Raw genomic sequence first — 21195 nt, 5'->3', positions numbered from 1 at the left:
AGTGCACACAAGAGCAGAGCCTGAGTAATGGGAACATACAGGCCTGTCTGTGGCCTGAGAAACCCCATCTATCCAGTTCCTCAGAATCACACCTATGAATCACCCACAATCTCTCTAGAGCAAGGCCAAGGGCAGTGAGTGACCTTTCATCATGTACACACCATATGGGCTGTGCAAACCCAGCAAAGTGGGTATTTCCTGTCTGTTTCTCCTTGCTCACCTCTCCCTCCAGACTGCTCTGCTAGCCCTCAGCAAGGCTTCCTCCTTCATACTCTCCATGTCTCAGATCCCTGAGTTCCTCACTGCTAGGCTCCATACCTGGCGAGACGATGCAGATGGCCATAAGCAGGACATGCTCCTCCTCATGCAAGTTCAGCTTCTTCAGCCCCATCTGGAACTTGATGAGGGGCTCAATCAGCTCCAGGCTATGTCCGGCTATGAGAGAGAACGGCCAGATGCTGTGGGCAGAACTGAGGAGCCACCCACCCCACCTCACCCTGCATCCCACTCCAACTGGTCCTGACCCTCGCCCTTCTCTCTCTGTTGCTACTTCATCCCCTCTGATGTGCTTGATTGGGGCCCATGATCCCAAAAAGGTGGAACCAGAGTCTGGGAGCTAGAGAGGATGGTGGCGGAGCCCAGACTCACCTTGGGTCACATCACTGACACTGTACTTGTAGTCCTGGCTGCCACAGGTCCAGGACATGTCGTCCATGGTGAAAGACTGGTTGGAGCGCAACATGATGACCTCAATGGCACTTGACTTCAGCAGCACGATCTGGTCATCAGAGGTGAGGTCTCTGTTGGGGAGGGTAGGGGTTTTGGGGTCAGGTTACTGGTCAAGACCTTCAAGTCATGCAAATCAGCGTAGTGTTTTGACAGGTATACACCTGCCAGGTGACCAGCATGTGCCCTGGGTCTTCCATTGAGGAGTCTGCAGCCTAGTTGGAAAGGACAAGACTGATTGTTTCTTGAGGGAGAACAACTCAAGACTGTGATTATGAGACAAGGAAAGACAAGGACGACAAAGAAAAGGAAAGAAAGTCCTAAGACAAGGATAACCCAGTGACTTGCCAGGATCTCCCAGGCCTAAGCAGCCAGAGCTATTAGGGACAGGAAGACAGAGCCTGAGGAAGCTCCCAGGATTATGGAATGAATATGGTGGTCTACAAAAGGTATGGCCAGAGTCATTTTCAACAACTCCCATGCTTTCTCCCCCGCCCCCCACCTCTCCTCCAGTCCTTCCCAGTACTAAAGCTCAGCCAACTCTTTCTCCAGGACACCTCTGATCCCTTGACCTCATTCCCACTCCTACCAGGACTGCTCTGGTTCAGAGCTCCACTGTCCTTTTCAGCTTCTCCCTCTAGAATCCTGGAGTCAAGTCTCTTGGGTCTCTCATTCATTTTCTTACTGCTGCTACACGGAAGTGTCACTCCTGTGCTCAGAAATCCTCCTGATTATCAGACATCCAGGATCAAGCCTGTACTCTATAACTTGGTTCCAATCTGTCTTTCCAGCCCTGCTTCCCATCGCAAACTCCACCAACCCTCCATTCTAGCATCGTTGGACTAGTCCACAGTCAGATGCTGTGTGTTCTCTTGCCTTTGAGCATGCAACAGCGGCAGCTAAGAATGCCATTCTTCTTCTGTTCCATCTTGTCTTTCTGGTCCTGAATCCGGTGAGGTGTCCCTTGGAGCCCCACCCCCACCCCCTGATTCTCTTTAGCAGAATTAGAGCCATTCTAAGACCCACTGCACATTGCTATTTTGCCCTTTCCCCTTCAGCTCTGGTCTTTATATGCTTGTCTCTGGCTCTTAACTGTAAGCTACTTGAGGACCAGCACCACCTCTTAATTACCTTAGTGTTTCCCCCACACTGATCACTGAGCCCTGAGCACAACGAGAGGGTCAATAAATACATGCTGATGAGTCAAGAGGCCAACGACTAGTTCCACTACTTTGAGTCACAAGCTGGGCTTATGCAAACAATGACAAGGAAAAAGCAGGGCCCACAGATCAACTTGCTTCTGGTTTTTCTTCCCTTCTCTTCCTGACTGTGTATTTCCACCTGGATATCTTGTAGATAGGCTATCATCCTTTCTGTGGCTGCACTTCGGTTTGTAAAAGGATGGGAAGTGGATGTCAACTGATGAGAGTTCTGTGTCAAAGGTGATAGATGATGGAGAAGGAAAAGGCTGGCATGATTAGGATGGCCAGCAAAAGGTCTGCAATGAAAAAAAACATCACAAAGTGTTAGAGTTGGAAGGGTCTTCTTTAGAGGCTATGTGGACAATTCCTTCTTCAGTATTCCTGACAGATGGCTCTCACACTACCTCTGCAGGATTGTCCCAGTGCCAAGGAGCTCACGGCCTCTGGATACAGCCATGAGGTTGTTGGCTCTTGAGTTAAGAGCCTCTTCTATTGAGCTACAACCCACACGAAGCCACACTCACCCACTACTTGTAGTTCTGTCCTCTCAAGGAACACAGAACCAGACTTCTCCACTAGCCATGGGACATCCCTTTAACTGTTTAAAGAAAGCTATTATGTGCCCTTTGTGTCTTCTCCAGGATAGAGAGCCCTAATGACACTGTGTCTTGATGTATCACCATCCTTGTCACTTTTCTCTAAATGTTCAATCCACATTCAAAAAAAAAAACTAACACCACTCTCATTTGGGTTTTAACTCACTATAAAAATAAAACATGTCCATTATTGAATCTTTGGAAAATACAGAAAAAATATAAAAGCAAATTAAAATTACTCATACCCACAATTAACATTTTGGTATATTTCCTGCCTATCTTTTTTCTATGCAAATATCTCTCTCTTTTTTTTTTTTGGTGAGGAAGATTGGCCCTGAGCTAACATCTGTTGCCAATCTTCCTCTTGTTGCTTGAGGAAGATTGCCACTGATCTAACGTCTTTGCCAATCTTCCTCTATTTTGTATGTGGGACGCCGCCAGAGCATGGCTTGATGATCGGTGCGTAGGTCCGTGCCCAGGATCCGAACTGGCAAACCCCGGGTGGAATGTGTGAACTTAGCCATTACACCACCAGGCTGGCCCCTCTCTCTTTTTTTTTTTAACCTACTTGAGTTCATACTAATTCTATGTCCCACTTCCTACATCACTAAAATTTCTTTAGCCCAGTTCACAGTGGGCTGTCTAATGTTACACCATTTCAACATACCATAAGTTATTTAATCAGACTCCCATTCACCTATTTTTGGACATTTTGGTTGCTTCTAATTTTTGCTATTATAAGTAGTTCTGTGAGGAATATCTTTGTACATAACCCTTTGTTCAAGGGCCCACTCAAAATGGATGGCCAGAAGAGAACAACATCCACAGATGCTTGGCCAGAGAGATTTCAGGGGGACCACTGCCTATTGTGATCCAGACATGCTACTTCTATGAAAGCAAACCTAGAACGACCTCAAATCACCACCCCTAGCCTGGAAATACAGGGACTTTCTAAGTGCAGCTCACAGCCAAAACCAGGATGGTGGTGGGTGGGGGAAGAGATGGAGATAAAGGCGAAACCAGTAAGAGAGCTGTTGCTGCTGTGATAGGCACCAGCTCGGGCTCTGTTCCTCCTCCCTGGACCTGGGTAATATTTATACCCTGATCAGTTTTTACACCTGCAGCCGCTTCTGGGCACTTGCCATGTACTCTGGAAATGTGTTGCTGTCTCATCTTCCCACCCCCAGGCAGAGGCGAGCCCCTCCCCACCTGCATTCCCACGGTACCTCTAGCAAGCCTCTCTTAGCCTCTTATCTTGTTGGCAGCAATTGTTTACATGTCTATCTCTTCCATCAGACACTGAACCCCTGGAGACTGCGTCCTAGTCAACTTTGATCCCTCACAGTTTGCTGTTTGTTGGATGGATGAACGAGGGACTAGAGAGGGAAGGGCAGAGGGCAAGGGAAGCCTTGGGACCCCTAGGCCATTGACCCTGGAAGGAGCCCCTGGGAATGGAAATGGCAATGAGGTTGAAAGCATTTAAGCCCATTGGGCTGGGTTCCTGCCGATCTGGCCTCTCGCTTGGAACTCCTCTCTTGGCAGTGAAACCCTGGGGTCCTTGGTTCTCAGAGGCAAGATTGCTCCTGGCCATTTAGATACTGCTCCTGACACCACTTCCTCCACGCATTTCTTTTGCAGCGCTGAGGGAGGGAGATTTGCGCTGAGGGAGGGAGATTTGCGGGGCTCAGACTGAGAGGCTGATGCAGGGGAGGTGGGAGGTGGGAGGCGGGAGCAGGGCTGTGGCCACACCGTGGTGCACAGTTCACACCCAGTACAGCCCATCCAGTCCTGCCCCACTTTGGTCCCCTGCCTGCACTGGAGTCTCAACCTGTCCCCCAGCACACTTACCCACACAGAAGTCTCATCCTGCCCTCCCCACACCCTCCACTCCTGCCTACAGGAAGCAAGATCAAAGCTACCGGGACGAAGCCACTGCTCTTTCACTTCTTGGAAAAACAGAACCCCTAAGTGCAGAAACCGGCAGAACCAGAGAGCCGTTGCACTGGCCTGCCCGGGTCCCGCTGGAGCCTGGGCTCTGGCCCCAGGCCAGGCTCAGCATCACCTCCGTCTGGCCATAGAAAGTATCCACATCAGAGTCCCCCCAAGAGCTCTTGCTAAAGCCTGCTCTATTTTTATTGGAAAACATTCCACTTGAGGACTTCTCGAGTCAGGCTGAAAAGAGAGAAGCCAGCCTAAGCATCTTCAGGATCAATTTAACCGGTTTTGCATCAGTAGCTGGGCCGCTCTAGTACCTGCTCACATACTCCTCACTCTGGCCATGACTAGAGAGCTAGACTAAGGAAGTCTGGAAAATGAGGCTTGAAAGGGGAAGTAAGAGGGTAGTCACTGGGGAGAGAAATTGAGAGGCAGGTGGTGCTATGTGTGTCAGGGTATATGTGGTGAGGGTAAGGGATGGGCCCAAGGGCATGGGAGAAAAATGGGGGCTCAGGTTACTTAGTGGAGGGGGCTGTATTGGGGTAATCTAGTTAAATGAGTAACTTTCTTTTTTAGGACAGTTTTCCCATGTGTGTAATCCGCAACCACTTAGAAGCACCAAACCCTAGCATCTGGACAGGCTTCGGGGGCCCTCTCATCCAACCCCCCACTGGGCAAGGAAGGATTAACCCTGGGTAGATGAGGCCTGCTCCCTGGAATCAGGATGGGAGCCGGGTGCTACAGTGTGTCCATCGGCACCTTGAAGTGCTTTTTCTCTAGCTGTTTACACAAAACAAGACTTTGGAACACATGGAGTTTGAAAACAGTAATGTGAAGAGTGGAGGAGGGAATTGGAACTTGAGCGGAGTGGAATCTGTTGTCAATTCCAAGGCAAGGCTCTGGAGGGTAAATCCCAGGCCCATCGCGCTGCTGGTTCACAGGTGACACTCACTAGCTTGCTCCTGCCTGCCTGCCAGAGTGGTCCTGACTCCTTTTGCTACAACCAAAATGTGCAATGTGGTAAGAGTGTCTCAACGCCATTTGATATTTTTCTCTTTTTTACAATTTTCACATTAATTCCAGGGGAAGAGCATTGGAGAATCCCTGGTATTTGGGTTGGTGAGAGGCATAAAATAACACAGAGACAGCTGTCTCAGGCAAAAACAAACTGGGAAGTGCTGGGGTTAGCTCTGTGAATTACCATCAGCTAGCAGGCAATGTGGTAATTTAGACAGTAACTGACGGCTTCCCTAAACAGCAGAAAGATTCATGAAAGAATAAATGGCACCTCATATTAGTTTCCATCCAGAGCTGGCCACTGTCAAGAGCTGGCCATTTTTCAGCTCCCAGTATTCTAGCCCTGAATCTAAGCATCAGTATGTAGGAAACATTTTGCCCCTTTGGCTACAACTGCGACGCTTGGTACTACCTGAAATGATGATGATAATGCTTAATATTGATTTATTTTTTTCTGTCTCTCAACCACATTGTGTATTTCATGGCAATATTCCAAATGAGCTTTTAGAATGAATGAAGATAAAAATATACATAAATATAGATATAACTACCTCCCAACATATCCACTAAAAGCATCAACATTCTATCTTTTTAAGAATACTTAACACTGCATGACTATTTAAATGTAAGTATTATACATGCCATTATTACCAAAAGAATAAAACATTTGAATGAATGAATGAAATTTGTGTGAATGAATCCATAATGGAGGATCTCTACTCCAGTAAAATTCCTTATGCTTATCAATTTGGGCAAAACGTTCTCATTATGGTTAAGAAATGGCTCTGGGTGAAGGGCAAATTGGATAAAGGATGCTCAGGTCACATATGCCAGTAAATCTGTCTCCCTCTGGGATTCCAAAATTACTTCACAAGTCTTCATGCCCAATCTTTTCTCCTCTCTATCACTTCATCCTGGTTTCAGAATTGGGTGTGGAGGATTAATGAAGGTTTAATTTAAAGGGATAATACCAAGATTAGACCCAAGCCAACTGGAGTGGACACAGTGGTGAACTAAGATTTCTAGACCTGGCTCTGACACAATGGTTCCAACACTAGAAATCCTGTTATTGGCCATTGAACCTCTTTGGGCTTCCATTCCATCATCCAAAGGGAATGGATAGCTCTCCACTGCTGGCCTGCCAAGTAATGCTGGATGGGCTACACGTCCTAAAATACAGATTCCTAGGCCTAGCCCAGAAATTCTGATTTAGGAGGTCTGGGGTAGGGTCTGAGTCTCTATTTTGGGAAGCAGTGGATTGGGGATCTCCGAGCCTTCTTCTGGCTCAGTCTAGGATTCTGACTCTCTTCCCCAGACGACTCAGAAGCTTCTTACCTGAATCCTGGGATCATCTTGGCAAAGCCAATGACCTTTTGGATGCTGTAACTGACCAGGTCAGCCAGGTGGGGCAGCATGGAGAGCTGGGACAGACCCAGGGTCACAGAGGGGTCATCTGGGTCTTCTTCGCTCAGCTCTAGGTTGGCGAGGCTGGTTGGTTCCATCATGTCTGGAGAAGGATGAGGGAAGAGAAGGAACAACTTAAGGATATTGAGCCAGGCCTCCTCCTGCTTGGCCCTCTGAGGACCTCCTGAGGCCTGGCAGCAGGGCCAGCTGGGAATCCCACGGTGACCGCCTCTCTTCAAGGCCACTCTTTAGCCCAGGCTTCCCTCTAGAAGGCCCCTGTTTTTCTTTCAGTAGAGTGGGGCAGGAAAATCAAAGATCAGAGACACTCCGAGAAACGAGACCTCCTCAAGTGGTGATTTCACAGACCACACGTTGTTCCCAAGGATCTCAAATCAAAAACGAATTTGGAACCAATAAACTTTTGCAAAACAATGTTCAACCTCACTAGTAACCAAAGAACTGCAAAGTAGAACATCTACACTTTTCACCCATAAACTAGAAACAAATCTGTTTAAATGTTGACACAAGTGTTTGAAAAGATGCAGGGAATGAGGCAACCCCTGTGCAGGCTAAAGGAGGCATAAATTTGTGCAAGTCTCTAGAAAGCTACTTGATGACAGGGGTCAAAAGCCTACAGTCATGTACACTCTTTGACCAGTAACCTCACTTTCTTGAATTCGTCATAAGGAAAAAATTCCAAGTGCACATATTTAGCCACAAGCATATTCTTATCTTAATGAAAAGCTGGGGAACAATATAGATATCCAATGATAGGGGATTTAGATACATTATTGCACATTCATATTCCGGAATACCATGCAGCCTTCAAAAACGATGTTCTAGATGTATACTGAATGACATGAAAATATGATACAATATACTATTAAAAGAAAAAAGAAAGTTACCAGATTGTGTATAGTGCAATTTCATCTCTGAATATACATATGTGTTAAAAAAAAAGATGGAAAAGAGATACATCACAGTGTTAACAGTGATTATCTTTGGGTAGTAAGATTAAAGATTATATGTGTATATATATATACACACACACATACATAATTTAGTTTACATTTTCTGAATGTCTACAATGAACACGTATTACTTCTGTATAATAATTTTTTAAAAATTAAAAATGTTAACTAGTTTGAATTTTTAAATAAATATATGCTATACTGAACATATCATTGGTGGGGGTGAGCACCTCAAATCAATTAACCTATGAGAGGGAATCAAAACTCCTAAATATTATGGAATTATTATTAAAAGCTAAAATACAGACCAATGTATAACATGCAGATTGACCTTCATCGATACGAATGCCATCCAGGGAAAAAGCAGAAAGGTGGGTAGAGAAAATCAACACATAGGAGGGATCCCTACAAAGTAAGGGGCTTGGAGGGTCAGTCAATCCCCTGATCACCCTGTCCTGTCACTCCCGGGTAGGTAGACACGATGTCTGGCTCCACTGCTATCTCTGTCCAGTTGGCACAGGGGCCCCTCCCACCTGTTCTGGATCTGGGGCCAGATCCATCAGTGAGTCTGGAAGTACCATATCTGGGGGTTCTAGTTACCAGAGGTGAGGAGGCTTTTCCATCCCTGCCAGTCCCAAGCAGAGGGCAGCAGGGTTGGATGGGAGGTAGAGGGATAAATGACAAGGGCAGAAAGATGAGGCAGAAGATGAAGAGGAAGGTAGAAAAGGACCATAAGAAGAAAGCAAGGATGAGCTGGAGGGGATAAGTCCTCCAGGCCTTAGTGGTCCCCCAGGGTTCAGGAGTAAGGCGGGCTGCAGTGAGACCCACATGTTCTCCTTCCACACCAAATTTCACCTTCCACAGGGCCCAGGCTCTGAAGCCTATAGCTGGCAATACTGTTTTGTATATCTGAAAGTTGCTAAGAGAGTAAATCTTACAAGTTCTCATTACAAGGGAAAAAAAAATCTTTGTGACTATGTGAGGGGATGGATGTTAACCAAACCTACTGTGGTGATCATTTTGCAATATATACATATATCAAATCATGATGTTGTACACCTTAAACGTATACAGTGTTATATGTCAACTATATCTCGATAAAACTGAGGGGAAAATAAACAAAAACAAAAAACAAAATCCCAAAGGGTTCAGGCTCAAAATATCATTTAAAGGAACCAGGTCATCCCCAGGGACAGAGCCAGGGGCAGAAGCCTGGCTCAGAGGAAAGAGCAAATGCTCTGTAGGCAGACCCTGCCCCACAGACACCCCAGCTTGGCCTCTTCCCCAGCGCGGGCCCTTGGGCAAGTTACCCCTCTTCTGAAAAAGAAAGGGCAGGTGGGATGGGAAGCTCTGGGTCCTCTCCCGGCTCATTTGGCCCCTGGGGGTGCAGTCCCACTTACCTGGAGAGACAAGGCAGTGATCTGAGCAGGAGGAAGACGACGATTCCCCGGAGAAGCTGGGCATGTGTCTTGAGGAGAGCCCTAAGGAATAGCTCCCTCCACCCTCACTCCTGCGAATTGGCGGCTGGAGGGGAAAGATGGAATGTCAGAAGCTCACATTTCTGGGAGACATTCCTACCTTGTCCCTGATCTCTGACAAGAGTGGCTTTGAGGAAGGCCTACGGGAGGGGGAGGCCTCCCCAGGGCCACAGGGACAGAGCAGCATCCATCCCTTCCCGGGTTCTGTGCCAGAATCTCCCTCACCCTCCACCCCACTCTCCACATCCCAGCTACACTTGTGGCTCTCCTTCCTTCCCAGCCAGCGAGCAGCGGTACCCGGAACTGGTCGAAGTCGGCGTAGGTGGGGTCGAAAGTCTTGTGGTGGGCGTCCAGCAGGATGGTGATGGTGCGCTGCTGCTCCTCGGACAGCTTGGGCCGAAGACTGTCCTTCAAGGCCTCCTCCTCCTTCCGCTTCAGGATCATCTCCCGCTTCCGCTGCACCTCCTCATCCGTCAGGATGACTGTGGGGGCAGGAAGGGGGAGTCAGGGGGGCTGGGCCTGCAGCTCCTCAAGAAACCTTCCTCCAGGTGCTAAAAGGCATAAGAGGGGAGGGCTGTTCCCCTCACACTCAGAGCTCACTGGGGCCTCCCTGCCATGGGGGACTCCAAGCCCATGATATGGATGGAAAATTGAGTTTTCTATGTTGAAAAGGCAGGTGCATGGGAGAAGAGGAAAACAAGGATTTGAGAGGTGGGATGGTCTGGGCCTGAGGGACTCTGGGTTCTCAAGAACAAGTTGTATGACTCTGGGCAAACTGAAGTCTCTAGGCTTTTGTTCTCTCGTTTATAAAATGAGAAGTTTGGACCATACAGTCTCTTCTCAGGTCCCTTTTTTGTTCTTTCCTTCATAAAGTGTGTGTATATGGGGTGGAGGAGTGATAACATCTACCTCAAAGGATCGACTGTTTTGAGAACTGAATGCATGCCTGACGTAGGACAGATGCTCTATTAAATGTTAGCTCTCGTTTCTTCTCCCCTCTCCCCATAGTCTGTGATCCTGAGGGAGACATCAGGATGCAGAGAGGGTGAAAGAGTCACTCTGTGGCCAGTCACTGTGCTGGAAGCTAGGAGATGCTGAGAAGACCCCTTGACATGGCCATTCCCATGTCCAGGTTTCCAGACATGGAACTTGGGCATTTGATCTACTCTGACCAACTTAGACTTTGCCTCTTTGGTTCCCTGCCACACAACCCCTCCTCCACCCTGTCTAGTCTTGAAATTTCTGCCCAAGGAAGCTTTAGAGTCCTCTAGAAGTCCCTGAAGATGACACCTCACAGCTCTAATCTGGAAAGTTCTCTCCAGCTGCTGGTCAGGATGTCAGACCCTACCCCACCTTCAGGCTATGCAGGGGTTTTGGGGGTGGTGCCTGCCTCCCTGTGCTGGGGCAGCTGCCCAGAGGGTGGGGCTGGGAGCAAGGATGCCTGGCACAACAGCCGGGCAAACGGAACTCCCGGCCGGGGCTTGCAGAACTCTGACAGCAGGAGTGGGCACCACGGCCCTCGGCCTGTAGCTACTTGCTCTGTGCTGGTGTTGCCCGGGCTTCTGCCCACAGAGCTGGGGAGTTTCACAACAGCAGGGAAAGGAACCAGAACACGGGATTGCGTGGGTTCTGGGCTTCGAGAGAGGCTTATTGGCCCAGGCTTCTTAGGCGGGGGGAGGATGAGAGAAATTGTAGGAGGTAAGGGAGAGGCTATGGGGGATTAGAATGGGCCACCAGAGCCTCATGCACAGCAGAAAGGGGAAGCCTGCAGCAAAAGATGGCACATTCTCTCCACAGCTGAGGTAGGACATACCAGGAGGAGGACTGAGGAGGCCACACCCAGGTACTGACTCACCTGCCCAGAGAGCTGCCAACTCCCCTCCCACAGAGGGTGTCTGCTCAGACCCGAAGAGGTCAAGTGAGGTGGAGAGGAAGGTGTGGGGAGCATCCTATTCAAGGCAGCGTGCAAGGCCCTAGCCTGGGGACTCCAAGGTCAAGCGTCTGGTCTTTCCTGCTCAGCTGAGGGGTGGGCGGAGGAGGCGACAAGACCGGAGCTAGAGGGGACTGGCTCTGCCAGCCATGCCATGGGTGTCCACAGGCTTGAACCATCCCTTGTGATACTGTGGTGTCACTCTCCTGCTCAGAAAATTCCTGGATCCTTCCTGCTTACCATGTCCAAACTAAAGGCAAGATTCTCCATGATTTCACTTCTTCCTAACTTTCCAAGCTCATTTCCCAGTGCCCGTGGACACAGCGTCTGCTCTAGTCCTGTTGGGATTTCTGACCTGTGAACACGACCTGCTCACTCTTGCCACTGCATTTCCACTTGTGCTGGATGCCTGTCCAGCTGGGTCTTCTCTCCCCAAAAGCTGTGCAAGGTCTATCAGCTCTTCAGCACCCAGCTTACAGCCCTCTTCCACCATGAAGCCTTTCTTGATTGCCCTCATCTGCACTGAGCTCTCATTTCTTATTTCTGTGGTATGTCTAGTTTTTCCCATACACATTGGCATCCAATTGTCTTCCACTCTGTAGTATTTATGGTTAGTACAGGTTCCAGTAAATGCCTATAGAGAGAGAGCTAAGAAGTTCAAGGTCTCCTTCACTAGCCTGTAGACTACTTAAGGGCAGGGGTCACATCTTACAATTCCTGCGTTTCCCCCACCAAGGCCAGCCCAGTGTGGCTTCCTGGCCGTGGTGCTTGCTCAGTAGTCTCATAGATTGGACACCTAACACATCAATGCTGATTGTACCTACTATGTGCTGGTCATTGTCCTGGCTCAGGAAAGGACAGTGCACCAATGCTGCATGTACCCTACCACATCGGGAACGGCATAGGCCAGTCCACCGATAACTGAGCAAAGCTTACAAGTTTAATTTAAATAACTGTGATTTAAATATTTTCAAGACAGAATACCTTCTAACGGAACACCTGTAACATCATGTAACCTTTTCTTGATGATTCAGAGGTATCATTCTGAACAATTACTGTATTTTGCAGGAACAAGGTTATGACCTCGGAATTGTTTAGGGCTGTTTTCCTGCACTATATGACTCAGCCTGCTTTGATTTTGAGTTCTTGTGCTACTTTTCATGGCTTTCAGTTTCCTCCCTTCTGTGAAGCTACATGTCGTCTCCTCTCGTTGGTGTCTATCTCTAGAAGCGAGCCTTTATCCCCCTTGAGAGTTACTTCTAATCTGTTGGGAGCAGGACATACTTGTGATCGAGTTTTATGTAATAAAAAATAGTGTTAATAAAAATGGATAAAATATAGAGAGTTTTTTATGTACTAGGCACTATGCTAAGTGCTTCTTTCATATTAACTCACATATATTTAGTCCTTATAGCAACCCCTTAAGGCAGGTGCTATTATCCCTATTTTGCAGATGAGGGAGCGGAGGCCCAGAGGCTCTATCTGTTGCTCAAAGTCACACAGCCATCAAGTGGTGGAGCTGCTATCCAGGCCTGGGCAGTACGGTTCTAGAGTCCGTGGTTATAACCACTACCCCACACCGCCTCTGATTATAATCGGCTATGACTGCTCAGTAGGACTCTGGTCCTCAGCCATGGAACACACAAAGTGTTCCAGTCAATCTGGAGAGTGTGAAAAAATAAAGTAGCAGAGTCTGTAAATGATTTACTTTAGAAGGATGCAGTTAAGAAGATTCAAGTTTAACTTTCCGACATTGTTCCTCTGGATCACTTGTATCACACACGACCACCACCCTAGAGGAAGAAATGCTGAGATCTGCTAGTTTCAAACGGGGGTGCCAATCCACGGGGCTCCCTCCAGGTGACACGGTCTGAGGACTGAAGAAGTCTTAAGTATCACATATACAGATGCTGTTGTGATTTATGAAATAAATCGTTTGTTTAAAGGGGTTATTAATTTCATAGGAATTTTTTTTATCATTTTTTTCAATGAATTGCTACTAAAAATACCACTACTATCATGTAGGAGGACACCTGTTTTGAAGTTAAAAGCCTTTGACCTAGAATAAAAGCAGATAGATTCTGAAAGAGCATTTGCTGGGCTCTCCCACGAATCAAGAGCAGGATCTGTGACTGACTTGGTGAAATCCGTATGGCTGCTCAGTAACTTGTCTGCCTTCCATCTAGGCTCCCTGCTGAGGGCGCAAACGGCTTTGCTCAAGTTATTCCCGTGCAAGACATTCCCTGCTCCAGGAAGTCGAGAATCGAGTTAGGGAGTCAAGATCTGAAAGCACAAACAACTTGAAAACATTTCAAGTTGCCCCTGGAGGCCTGCGGACAGCCTCAAGGAAGAGGGCATCAAGCTTTTCCAAGTGAACGACACAGACAGTGTCTGGTTTGGGATATCTTCCTGATCTCTAGACCCACAGGAGATGGAGACATACAAAGAAGCACGATGGGGAGCTAACATTCAGTCTTCAACACCTGCTACCTGCCAGGTGCAGTGCTCATGCTGACTAGAAGAGACGCACATCTGGAAGAGCATGAAGCAAATTAACACGAAATGTGCTTCTGTGCAGGACAGATGTACAAGAAGCAAGAACTCAGCTATGCAATTTTTTGAGCTCAAGGATGTAGAGGCCCCTAGGACTTCAAGAGAGAGAAAGGGAGTCTTCAGGGGGAACAAAGCCCTCCTCAGCCCACCCCTGAGGGCCCCAGGCAGTGCCTGGAAGCCCATGTGGAGGAGCTCTGGCCCTGCGGGTGTCTGAGGTGCTGCGCTGGGGTGGATGGAACCCACGGGCCTGGACTTTGGAAGCAGACAGACCAAGGTTAGAAGGCGGATACCCATGTCTTATTAGCTTAGAGATGTGATATTTTAATTCCTCTGAGTCTCCTCATCAATTAAAAACAACAGAAGTGTTTACATATTTAGGAATTGTAGTGAGAATTTAACAAGCAAGGGCATGTACCTGATGCTGTATCTGGCCCTCAGTGGGTGGTCAATAAACCTTCATTTCCAGGCTCCTCCCCTTCCCCTCCCCATGCCTCTTCTAGGGAAGGGCCCCACCCCCCACCCCCTCCAGATAGGAGCCTGGTTTTGCAGCTCCTTTCATGGGAGCCCTGGAGTGTCCTGTGGTTTTACCCATGTTGACACTCAATTGTCTCTGGGAGGCTAGGCCTTAGGGACAACAGCCAGCTCAGGTGACAAATGAGCAGCTCTCCTAGAGTTCTGCACTAGGAGCTCCAGGCCCGGGCACACTGACAGGCATCCCACAGCTGGAGGGGGCTCTGGGGCTTTAACTTGAACTGGGGCTCTGGGGCCCAGACCCTGAGAGCTCAGCCCCATCAGCCCATCCTTAATTCACTATAGGTCCCTACTCTGGCATCACGACAGTGGTGGGCACGGAGCTCCACTGGGTGTATAGCAGGATGGGGGCCTGGGGCTGCCCTGGGCTATAGCAGGATGGGAGCTGGGGGCTCCATGTGGGAGGACTGAGGCTGGGGTTGAGGTGGCTGAGGCATAAAGCTGATTAAGGGCTGGTGGTGAGCATCTACTTCTGGATTGCTGGCCCACCTACCATGTGGGGCAGGGGCACCCTGATACACTCAAGGCCTGCTCACCACCATGGATACAGCGCTCTTTGTGGGGACCAGAAGGATCTAGGAGGGGACATGGTGTTGGATTCTAGTTCCAACATGCTTTCTGACTCTAATCTTGATATTTTTACCTTTCTGGCTCTCACATGATTTCTAAGTGTTCTTCCTATTCTAAGTTGATAGAACATCTCCTTCCTCCTGAGACAGGAGACGGGGCTCTGGGACATCAGTGAGGGTGGCCCTACCAGAACTCCTGTGGCAGAATCCCAGTGGTGTGACTCCATGCCAGTCTTGGTTGGCTGGAGCCTTAGAGCCAGGTTCCCTGCCCTGTGGAGGCTGTACGATCCGTGGGTGCAGGTGCTGGGGCTGCGAGCTGCATCTTAGTCCACCCTCGTGCCTCGCACAGAGCAGGCCCCACTAAGTCGACACGTGAGAAGCCCCACAGGGCACCCAGGCCTTGAGCCTCCACTGCTCCAGGATAAACACAGGAGTCGGGGCGGGGCCGGGGACTGGGCTAGGAGTGATCAGCATGTCCAGGCCTGCATGTTCCCGGGGGGCAAGGAAGAACGACAGCCTGGGAACTTCTTCCAGGGCTGCCAGTATTGGCTGGGGAGCCAGAATCAGGAGTGAGGGGCTGTGACCCACCAGAGGGGAGCCTATCAAGGGCCTCCACCCTGCCTCTGTTCCCCAACAACAGAAAATTTTTTTTTCCATCAAGGAAGACATTTCCCATCTCCTAAGCCCCACCCAGTGACTTTTCCCTTATTAAGGATGCCTCTTCCCTGTACCTGCCCCCCCATCCCTCCCAGAAAACAGCCCCATAGCCAGGAGGGCATCCAGGGTGCCTACATCTGAGCACCCCTCCTGAGCCTCCCAGGCCCACAGCTCAGCCGGGTATAGGTCCTGCCCAGGGCTGGGGAGGGGGTCAGGGTGCAGACTGCAGGCAGAAGGGAGCCAGGGGCAGGGTGGGGGCTGAACGTGCAGAGGGCACCCATGCCCAGGCCAGTCCAGTGCCCTTGCCTCCGGTCTAGTGCCCTTGCCTCCAGCCCAGGGAGGGCCTGGCTAGCCTCTCCAGGGTCTGCCGAATTCAATGGCTACCCTGGTTACCAAGTAACTGGTACTTGAGCTCAGATGCAAAGTCCAGGGGTTGTTTTTAACGTGAGTCAGAACATGTGGATCTGCCCTGTTGGCCCTCTCCTCCAACCCCAGAGCTGGGCAGGAAGTCCTAGAGGATCGCTCCTCTTTCTCCATCTGGATCTAGAGGGTCATGCCAGAGTCCAGTGCTTCCCCTTATCACATCTTTCCACCTAGTCTCCCCTGGGCACCAGCTCCCAGATTTGCTCACGGCACCAGAGTGCCTGGAAGGCTGGGTTGGGGTGGGACCTGACACCAGCTAGGCTCTGAATATTTATTCTCCGCATCCCTCCTGCCCCTCCCCAGCCAGGCAAGCCTCTTTCCCAAAGTCCCAAGAACCTTGGAGTCCTAGAGACTCATCCTTTCTCCACAGGTCTAGGGAACAGGGAGCTGTGAGAATAGTGATGATGTCTTGGAGGAGGACTCACCCGGGGGCTCATGAAGGCAGTGCCCTGCCTTCCTCCTCACAGGCCTCACACTGGGGGGGCCCTTCCCAGGCCTCCGAGACACATATTCAGATCCAAAGAGGCTCGCGGGACCCATCGGTGCCTTTGACCCTGGAGTTCCACCCACCCTGCCCCAGGCTGCTGGTCCCACTCACGCCTCAGCGCAGGACCCCGGATGCCAGCAGCGAAGGAAGAAGGGCAGGCAGACCTCTCTGGCCAAACCTGAACACACAGGAGCCAGAGCTTTCCGCTGACGCCAGTCCTGCTCCAGCCGCCCGCCCGGGTCCTGAGCACTCACACTCCTTCATCATGCCGATGTCCACGCAGCGTTTGAGACGGCAGGCCTGGCAGTGGCGGCGGTTGTCCTTGGTGATGCGGCAGTCCCCATTGAAGGGACAGGTGAACAGCGCCTTCCGCTTCATGCTTCGCCTGCCGAGACAGCACACGCCCTCCCCTGGGTCACCCACCTTCCAGCCTCTAAACCCTGGCTGCAGGAGAACAGCCTACTGGGCCTGTGACCACCGAGACCTGTGCACGAGGCTTCCAGATCTCCATTTCTCCCACAGAGGACGGGGGCCCATCCCAGTCCCTGGGCCACTCTGTGACCACCACACCCCCATCCACCCGTGGCTGTGTGTGCCAGCCGCACCCTCCTCCTTCACTGCCTGCTCTGCTCCCATCATTGTTTTTATTTACTTTTACAGCACTCTGCTCTCCCTCCTTTTTTGTTACACAGGAAATAGATGAGCGAATTAGCCTAGCAAAAATTTTTTAAATACTGAAATCTGCAGAGTAGCCCTCCCTGCTTTTAGTGAGCCGTGATAAGAGGCGAGGATGCAGGTCTTGGCTTTAAGTCTTCTAGGGTCCAGAGATCTATAATGAAAGCATCCCCAATCCAGGAACAGACATGTGCACAGGTGCATGGAGAAGGGAGAAAAGGACCAACCACAGCTGTAGACGTTCAGATAACCTGCCCAGAATGAGAAGAGGCCAGAGGAGCGAGTGGGAGCTCTGAGGTCTGGCCTCGGCTTTTCAAAAGGCAGAGGAAGCAAGGGTTCTGTAAGAGCGGAAAACTACCAAAGATTCTTCGCTAGGAAGCCAGCACATCCCTGGTATCCTATGTAAAAAAGTGTGTACTTGTGCCTGTGTGGCCATGTGCAGCATGACGGCTCATTTTCCTAATTCCAGCTTTCTCTCCTGAGCCACACGGCATGGGGCTTTTGGGAGGCCACATAAAGGACACTCCCCCTAGAGGCCTCTCATTATCCGTGTTCTAGAGGTTCCTCTTACTCTCCTCAGCCCCAGCAGGGGCAAGCCCTTCTTTTTTGCCGCAGGACAGGTGACAGGATTTAGCAGGGAAAGATGGTAGTGGAATCACTTTCTCCATGAGCAGCAGCATCTTCCAAGGAGCTGTGGAGACGCCCTAGCCTTCAAAGCAAAGGCCCAGGATCAACCCTTTCCCTCTCCAGGGGATGAGCTGGTAATGTCATCTTCTCCAGATGTCACACACTAGTTACGTTTCTTGGTGAAAAATGGCTCACTGTTCACATGTGTGAGAACACACACGGGTTTAGGACAATCACACCCATCAGTCAACATGGACAGATGGGGGCCAAACCAACTTGACCCATGGGAACAGTGGAGAAGAGACCAGAGGAACAGCTCTCCTGGTGGTCACAGGTAATCAGACTCTAAGATCCTTAGGGGACCCAAGAGACTGTTAATATACCCCCACATTTTCTAGATGGGACCAGTAAGGCAGAGAAACTTATCAGTGAAGTGATTCAGCAAGAAGTGAAGGCTCCCAAGTTGGGACCTTTAGGGATCTGAGGCTCAGCTTTTAGCTTTCTGGATTGAACAGACTGTTTCATCCTCAGAGACTCAAGGTGCTCAGTGAAGCTGAGCCCACAGGCAAACAGCTCCAGGCAGCTGGCCCTTGAGCACAGCTCAAGGCAAAGGACGACCTAGTGGTTCCGGAAGTAGCTGCTGTTGGCTTTGGACCTTGGCCCCAGGACACTCCTGTCACAACCCTCGTCATCCAAGGGACCCACCAGCAGACCAGGCCATATGGGGGGTAGAGTAGCGCTAGGCTATTGGGGGTGGTCTAGCCCCAAGTCCAGTCCACTGAGGGCTGCATCCAGCCCATGCAGTGACTGCCCAGGGAGAGACTGTACACCGGGTTCTTGCGTGCCTATGTGGAAACAGGAAGCCTTTCTCCTTGAGCCTCTATCCCTCTATTGCAGCTTTCTAGAGGGACAGGAGACTATGGAGGTACCCTGGGAACTTTGAGGGCCACCCAGAAATGAGATACTGTCATCACCATGGGACATAGCTATCTATTCCAGGACGTGAGATTCATTCCTCTTTCACTCCTTTCCACTTTGTGCTTCTTGAGGTTCCAGCTGTTACCACAAATGCTCAGGCCCCAGAATGCCCATAATTCTCTAAACCTACACAAAGACCAGGAGTTTCTAATTCAGAGCAAACTCTCATTTTCATTTTTTTTTTTTACAACCAGGCAACTTGCCTGGGGGCCGAAGGGCTGCTCTACTCTCCCACCACTGTCTTGTCTGGCTCCGAGCTCTTCCTATTAATTCTCCAGGGCCATGGTCACTAAGTGAAGCACACATTGGGGCCCCACAGACCCATGAGCCAAAGCCTCTCTCCAGCTGTGTGCTGGAGGCTGAGAGGCTCCCAAGGCCCTGGAGGCAGCAGCCCTGCATCCTTCTGAGGCTGCCTCTCCTTCCTCAGGCTCTAGGGGGCCTGTCTCTGATCTTCACCAGAGGGCTCCTCGCCCAATGGCAAGGTTGCTTGGGAAGAGATTTTGGAACTTCACCATCTTTCTTTTCTTTTTCTCACGTTGTAAATTTGAAGCCCAATCCCAGGCTTCCCCATACAGGAGAGTTGGGGACAGCCGCTCAGCCCAACTTCACCTGACAACAGGAGTGGACTCTAATGAGGCTGAGGGTAGGGATCCAGAAGAACGCAGAGCTGGGTTAAATTAAAATACAGCGGGGAAGAAAAGCAGTGCCCATGCGTCCAGCTTTATAATTGTAGAATGAAGCCCAAGAACATTGAGATGAAAAGGAGGAGGAAGAGGACAGGGAGGACCATGATGACAATGAAGAGGAGGGAAAGATGGAGAGGAAGGAGGAGGAGGAGGTGGAGGAGAAGAAAGAAGAAAAGGAGGGAAGGAAGGAGGAGAGGGACACAAGGATGGGAAGAAGGAAGGAAGGAAGCCCACCAAACTTGCAGTGTGTCCCCACATTATTTGAGCAATGCAGAAGCAGCCTAAAAACTTACATAGATTATTATTATTAAAAAAATATGATAACCAGCTCTTTCCTGGCTCTGCTAAATACAGAAGCAGAAGAAAGGCCTTGGACTTGTAGCTGGGAAGACGGAGGTTACACATCACAAAGAGCATCATCACAGTCTGGATTGTGGGGTCAGCGTTGGGGGATGGAAAGCTCCTTCGTCAGCTCTGACAGGCAGATCCAGCTGCCTTGCAGGTGTGTCCGACCCGGCATGGTTGTTTGCTGGGCCACGGTTCCTGTGGGCTCTGAGGCCCAGTTCATCCCCATTCTCCCGCCTTGTAAGGGCACTTCCACACATGTGGCTGTCATCTAGCCTCTGCCCACAAGGAGTCAGGGCAGCCAGACTGGCCAGCCCTGGCTCTGTGCTTTGTCCTGAAGATCCACATCCTGCCCTGCCTTCTTCCCAACACTAATTGCCTGTGAGCTGGTTTGGTTTTGAGAAACAAGAGCCTCGGGTTTCCATGGGAGCCAGTTGCCTCAGCTGCTCCCTGAGCCTGGAACCCTGTCATCCTCTGGACGGTTGGCAATTATACCCCAGCTCAGGAAGGGGGGTAGGGGTGGTGCAACTAAATATAGACACAGTTTCTAGAAAGCCAGGGGTGAGAGAGGACATTGACCGATTCTTGTGCCAGAGACCAATTCATCAAAACATGAGAGACAAGCAGCTCACAAAAGTGTCAAGCACCTGGGACAGGAGGGTCCTTCTAAGTAGGTGACCCCTGCCAGCAGAGACACATGGTATAAAACCCAAGCCTGGGGCCAAGTACCAGCTCTGGGCTTTGTCTCCGCTGCAGGTCTGACTGTCATAGCAATCCCAGAGCCTGGTCTGGACACAGGAGCCTGATGGAGCTCCTGATGTGAAAGACCAACATGGTCTGATAGGTGGGACCTACACAGCACTTTTATATGTGGTAGCATCAAGGTGTTCTCAGCAGGTGGGTTAAAAAAACCAACTTTAAAGGAAGGTAGGTTAACACTGGTAAAGAGCCCACATCCCTTCTTTTGGACGGCAATTTGGCAACTATCTACCAACATGTAAAATGCACAGAGCCTTCCACACAGTAAATCTACTTCCAAGAATTCATCCCGTGGGTAGACCAGTCCATGGGCCCAAAGACACATGCACAAGGGTGGTGCCTGCAGCACTGTCTGGCGAAGCGGAGGATGGAACCTAAATGCCCCTCAACAGAGGACTGGTTCATTAATTCACAGTAAGTACCTCCACACAAACGACGTGACTGTGAAAAGGACAGAGGAAGAATGCTGAACTGGGAGCAAGCTTGAAGAAACATTCTTTAGCTGATAAAAGCAAGATGCACAGGGGCCAGCCCGGTGGTGTAGTGGTTAGGTTCATGCGCTCCGCTTCAGCGGCCAGGGGTTCGCAGGTTCGGATCCTGGGCGTGCACCGACGCACTGCTTGTCAAGCCATGCTGTAGCAGAGTC

General features: G+C 50.1%; 2 protein-coding genes across 2 annotated transcripts in view; both read right to left on the bottom strand.

Annotated features, from left to right (window-relative positions):
• HDAC7 (histone deacetylase 7) overlaps nt 1–21195 on the bottom strand; it is a 160875-nt gene that overhangs the window by 60702 nt on the left and 78978 nt on the right. The gene's annotated exons all lie outside the window — the stretch shown is intronic.
• VDR (vitamin D receptor) overlaps nt 1–21195 on the bottom strand; it is a 55024-nt gene that overhangs the window by 4445 nt on the left and 29384 nt on the right. The window contains exons 4-9 of the mRNA XM_058558419.1: nt 16734–16864; nt 9627–9811; nt 9252–9375; nt 6812–6983; nt 649–800; nt 319–435 (exon numbers count right to left, since the gene is read on the bottom strand). Coding sequence (XP_058414402.1) covers nt 319–435; nt 649–800; nt 6812–6983; nt 9252–9375; nt 9627–9811; nt 16734–16864 — 881 coding nt within the window. The remainder of the gene's footprint in view (nt 1–318; nt 436–648; nt 801–6811; nt 6984–9251; nt 9376–9626; nt 9812–16733; nt 16865–21195) is intronic.

The sequence above is a fragment of the Diceros bicornis genome, chromosome 17, assembly GCF_020826845.1.
Source record: "Diceros bicornis minor isolate mBicDic1 chromosome 17, mDicBic1.mat.cur, whole genome shotgun sequence".
Taxonomy (NCBI): domain Eukaryota; kingdom Metazoa; phylum Chordata; class Mammalia; order Perissodactyla; family Rhinocerotidae; genus Diceros; species Diceros bicornis.
Note: the sequence above shows the minus strand (reverse complement) of the source record. Positions and strands in the feature narration are given on the sequence as shown.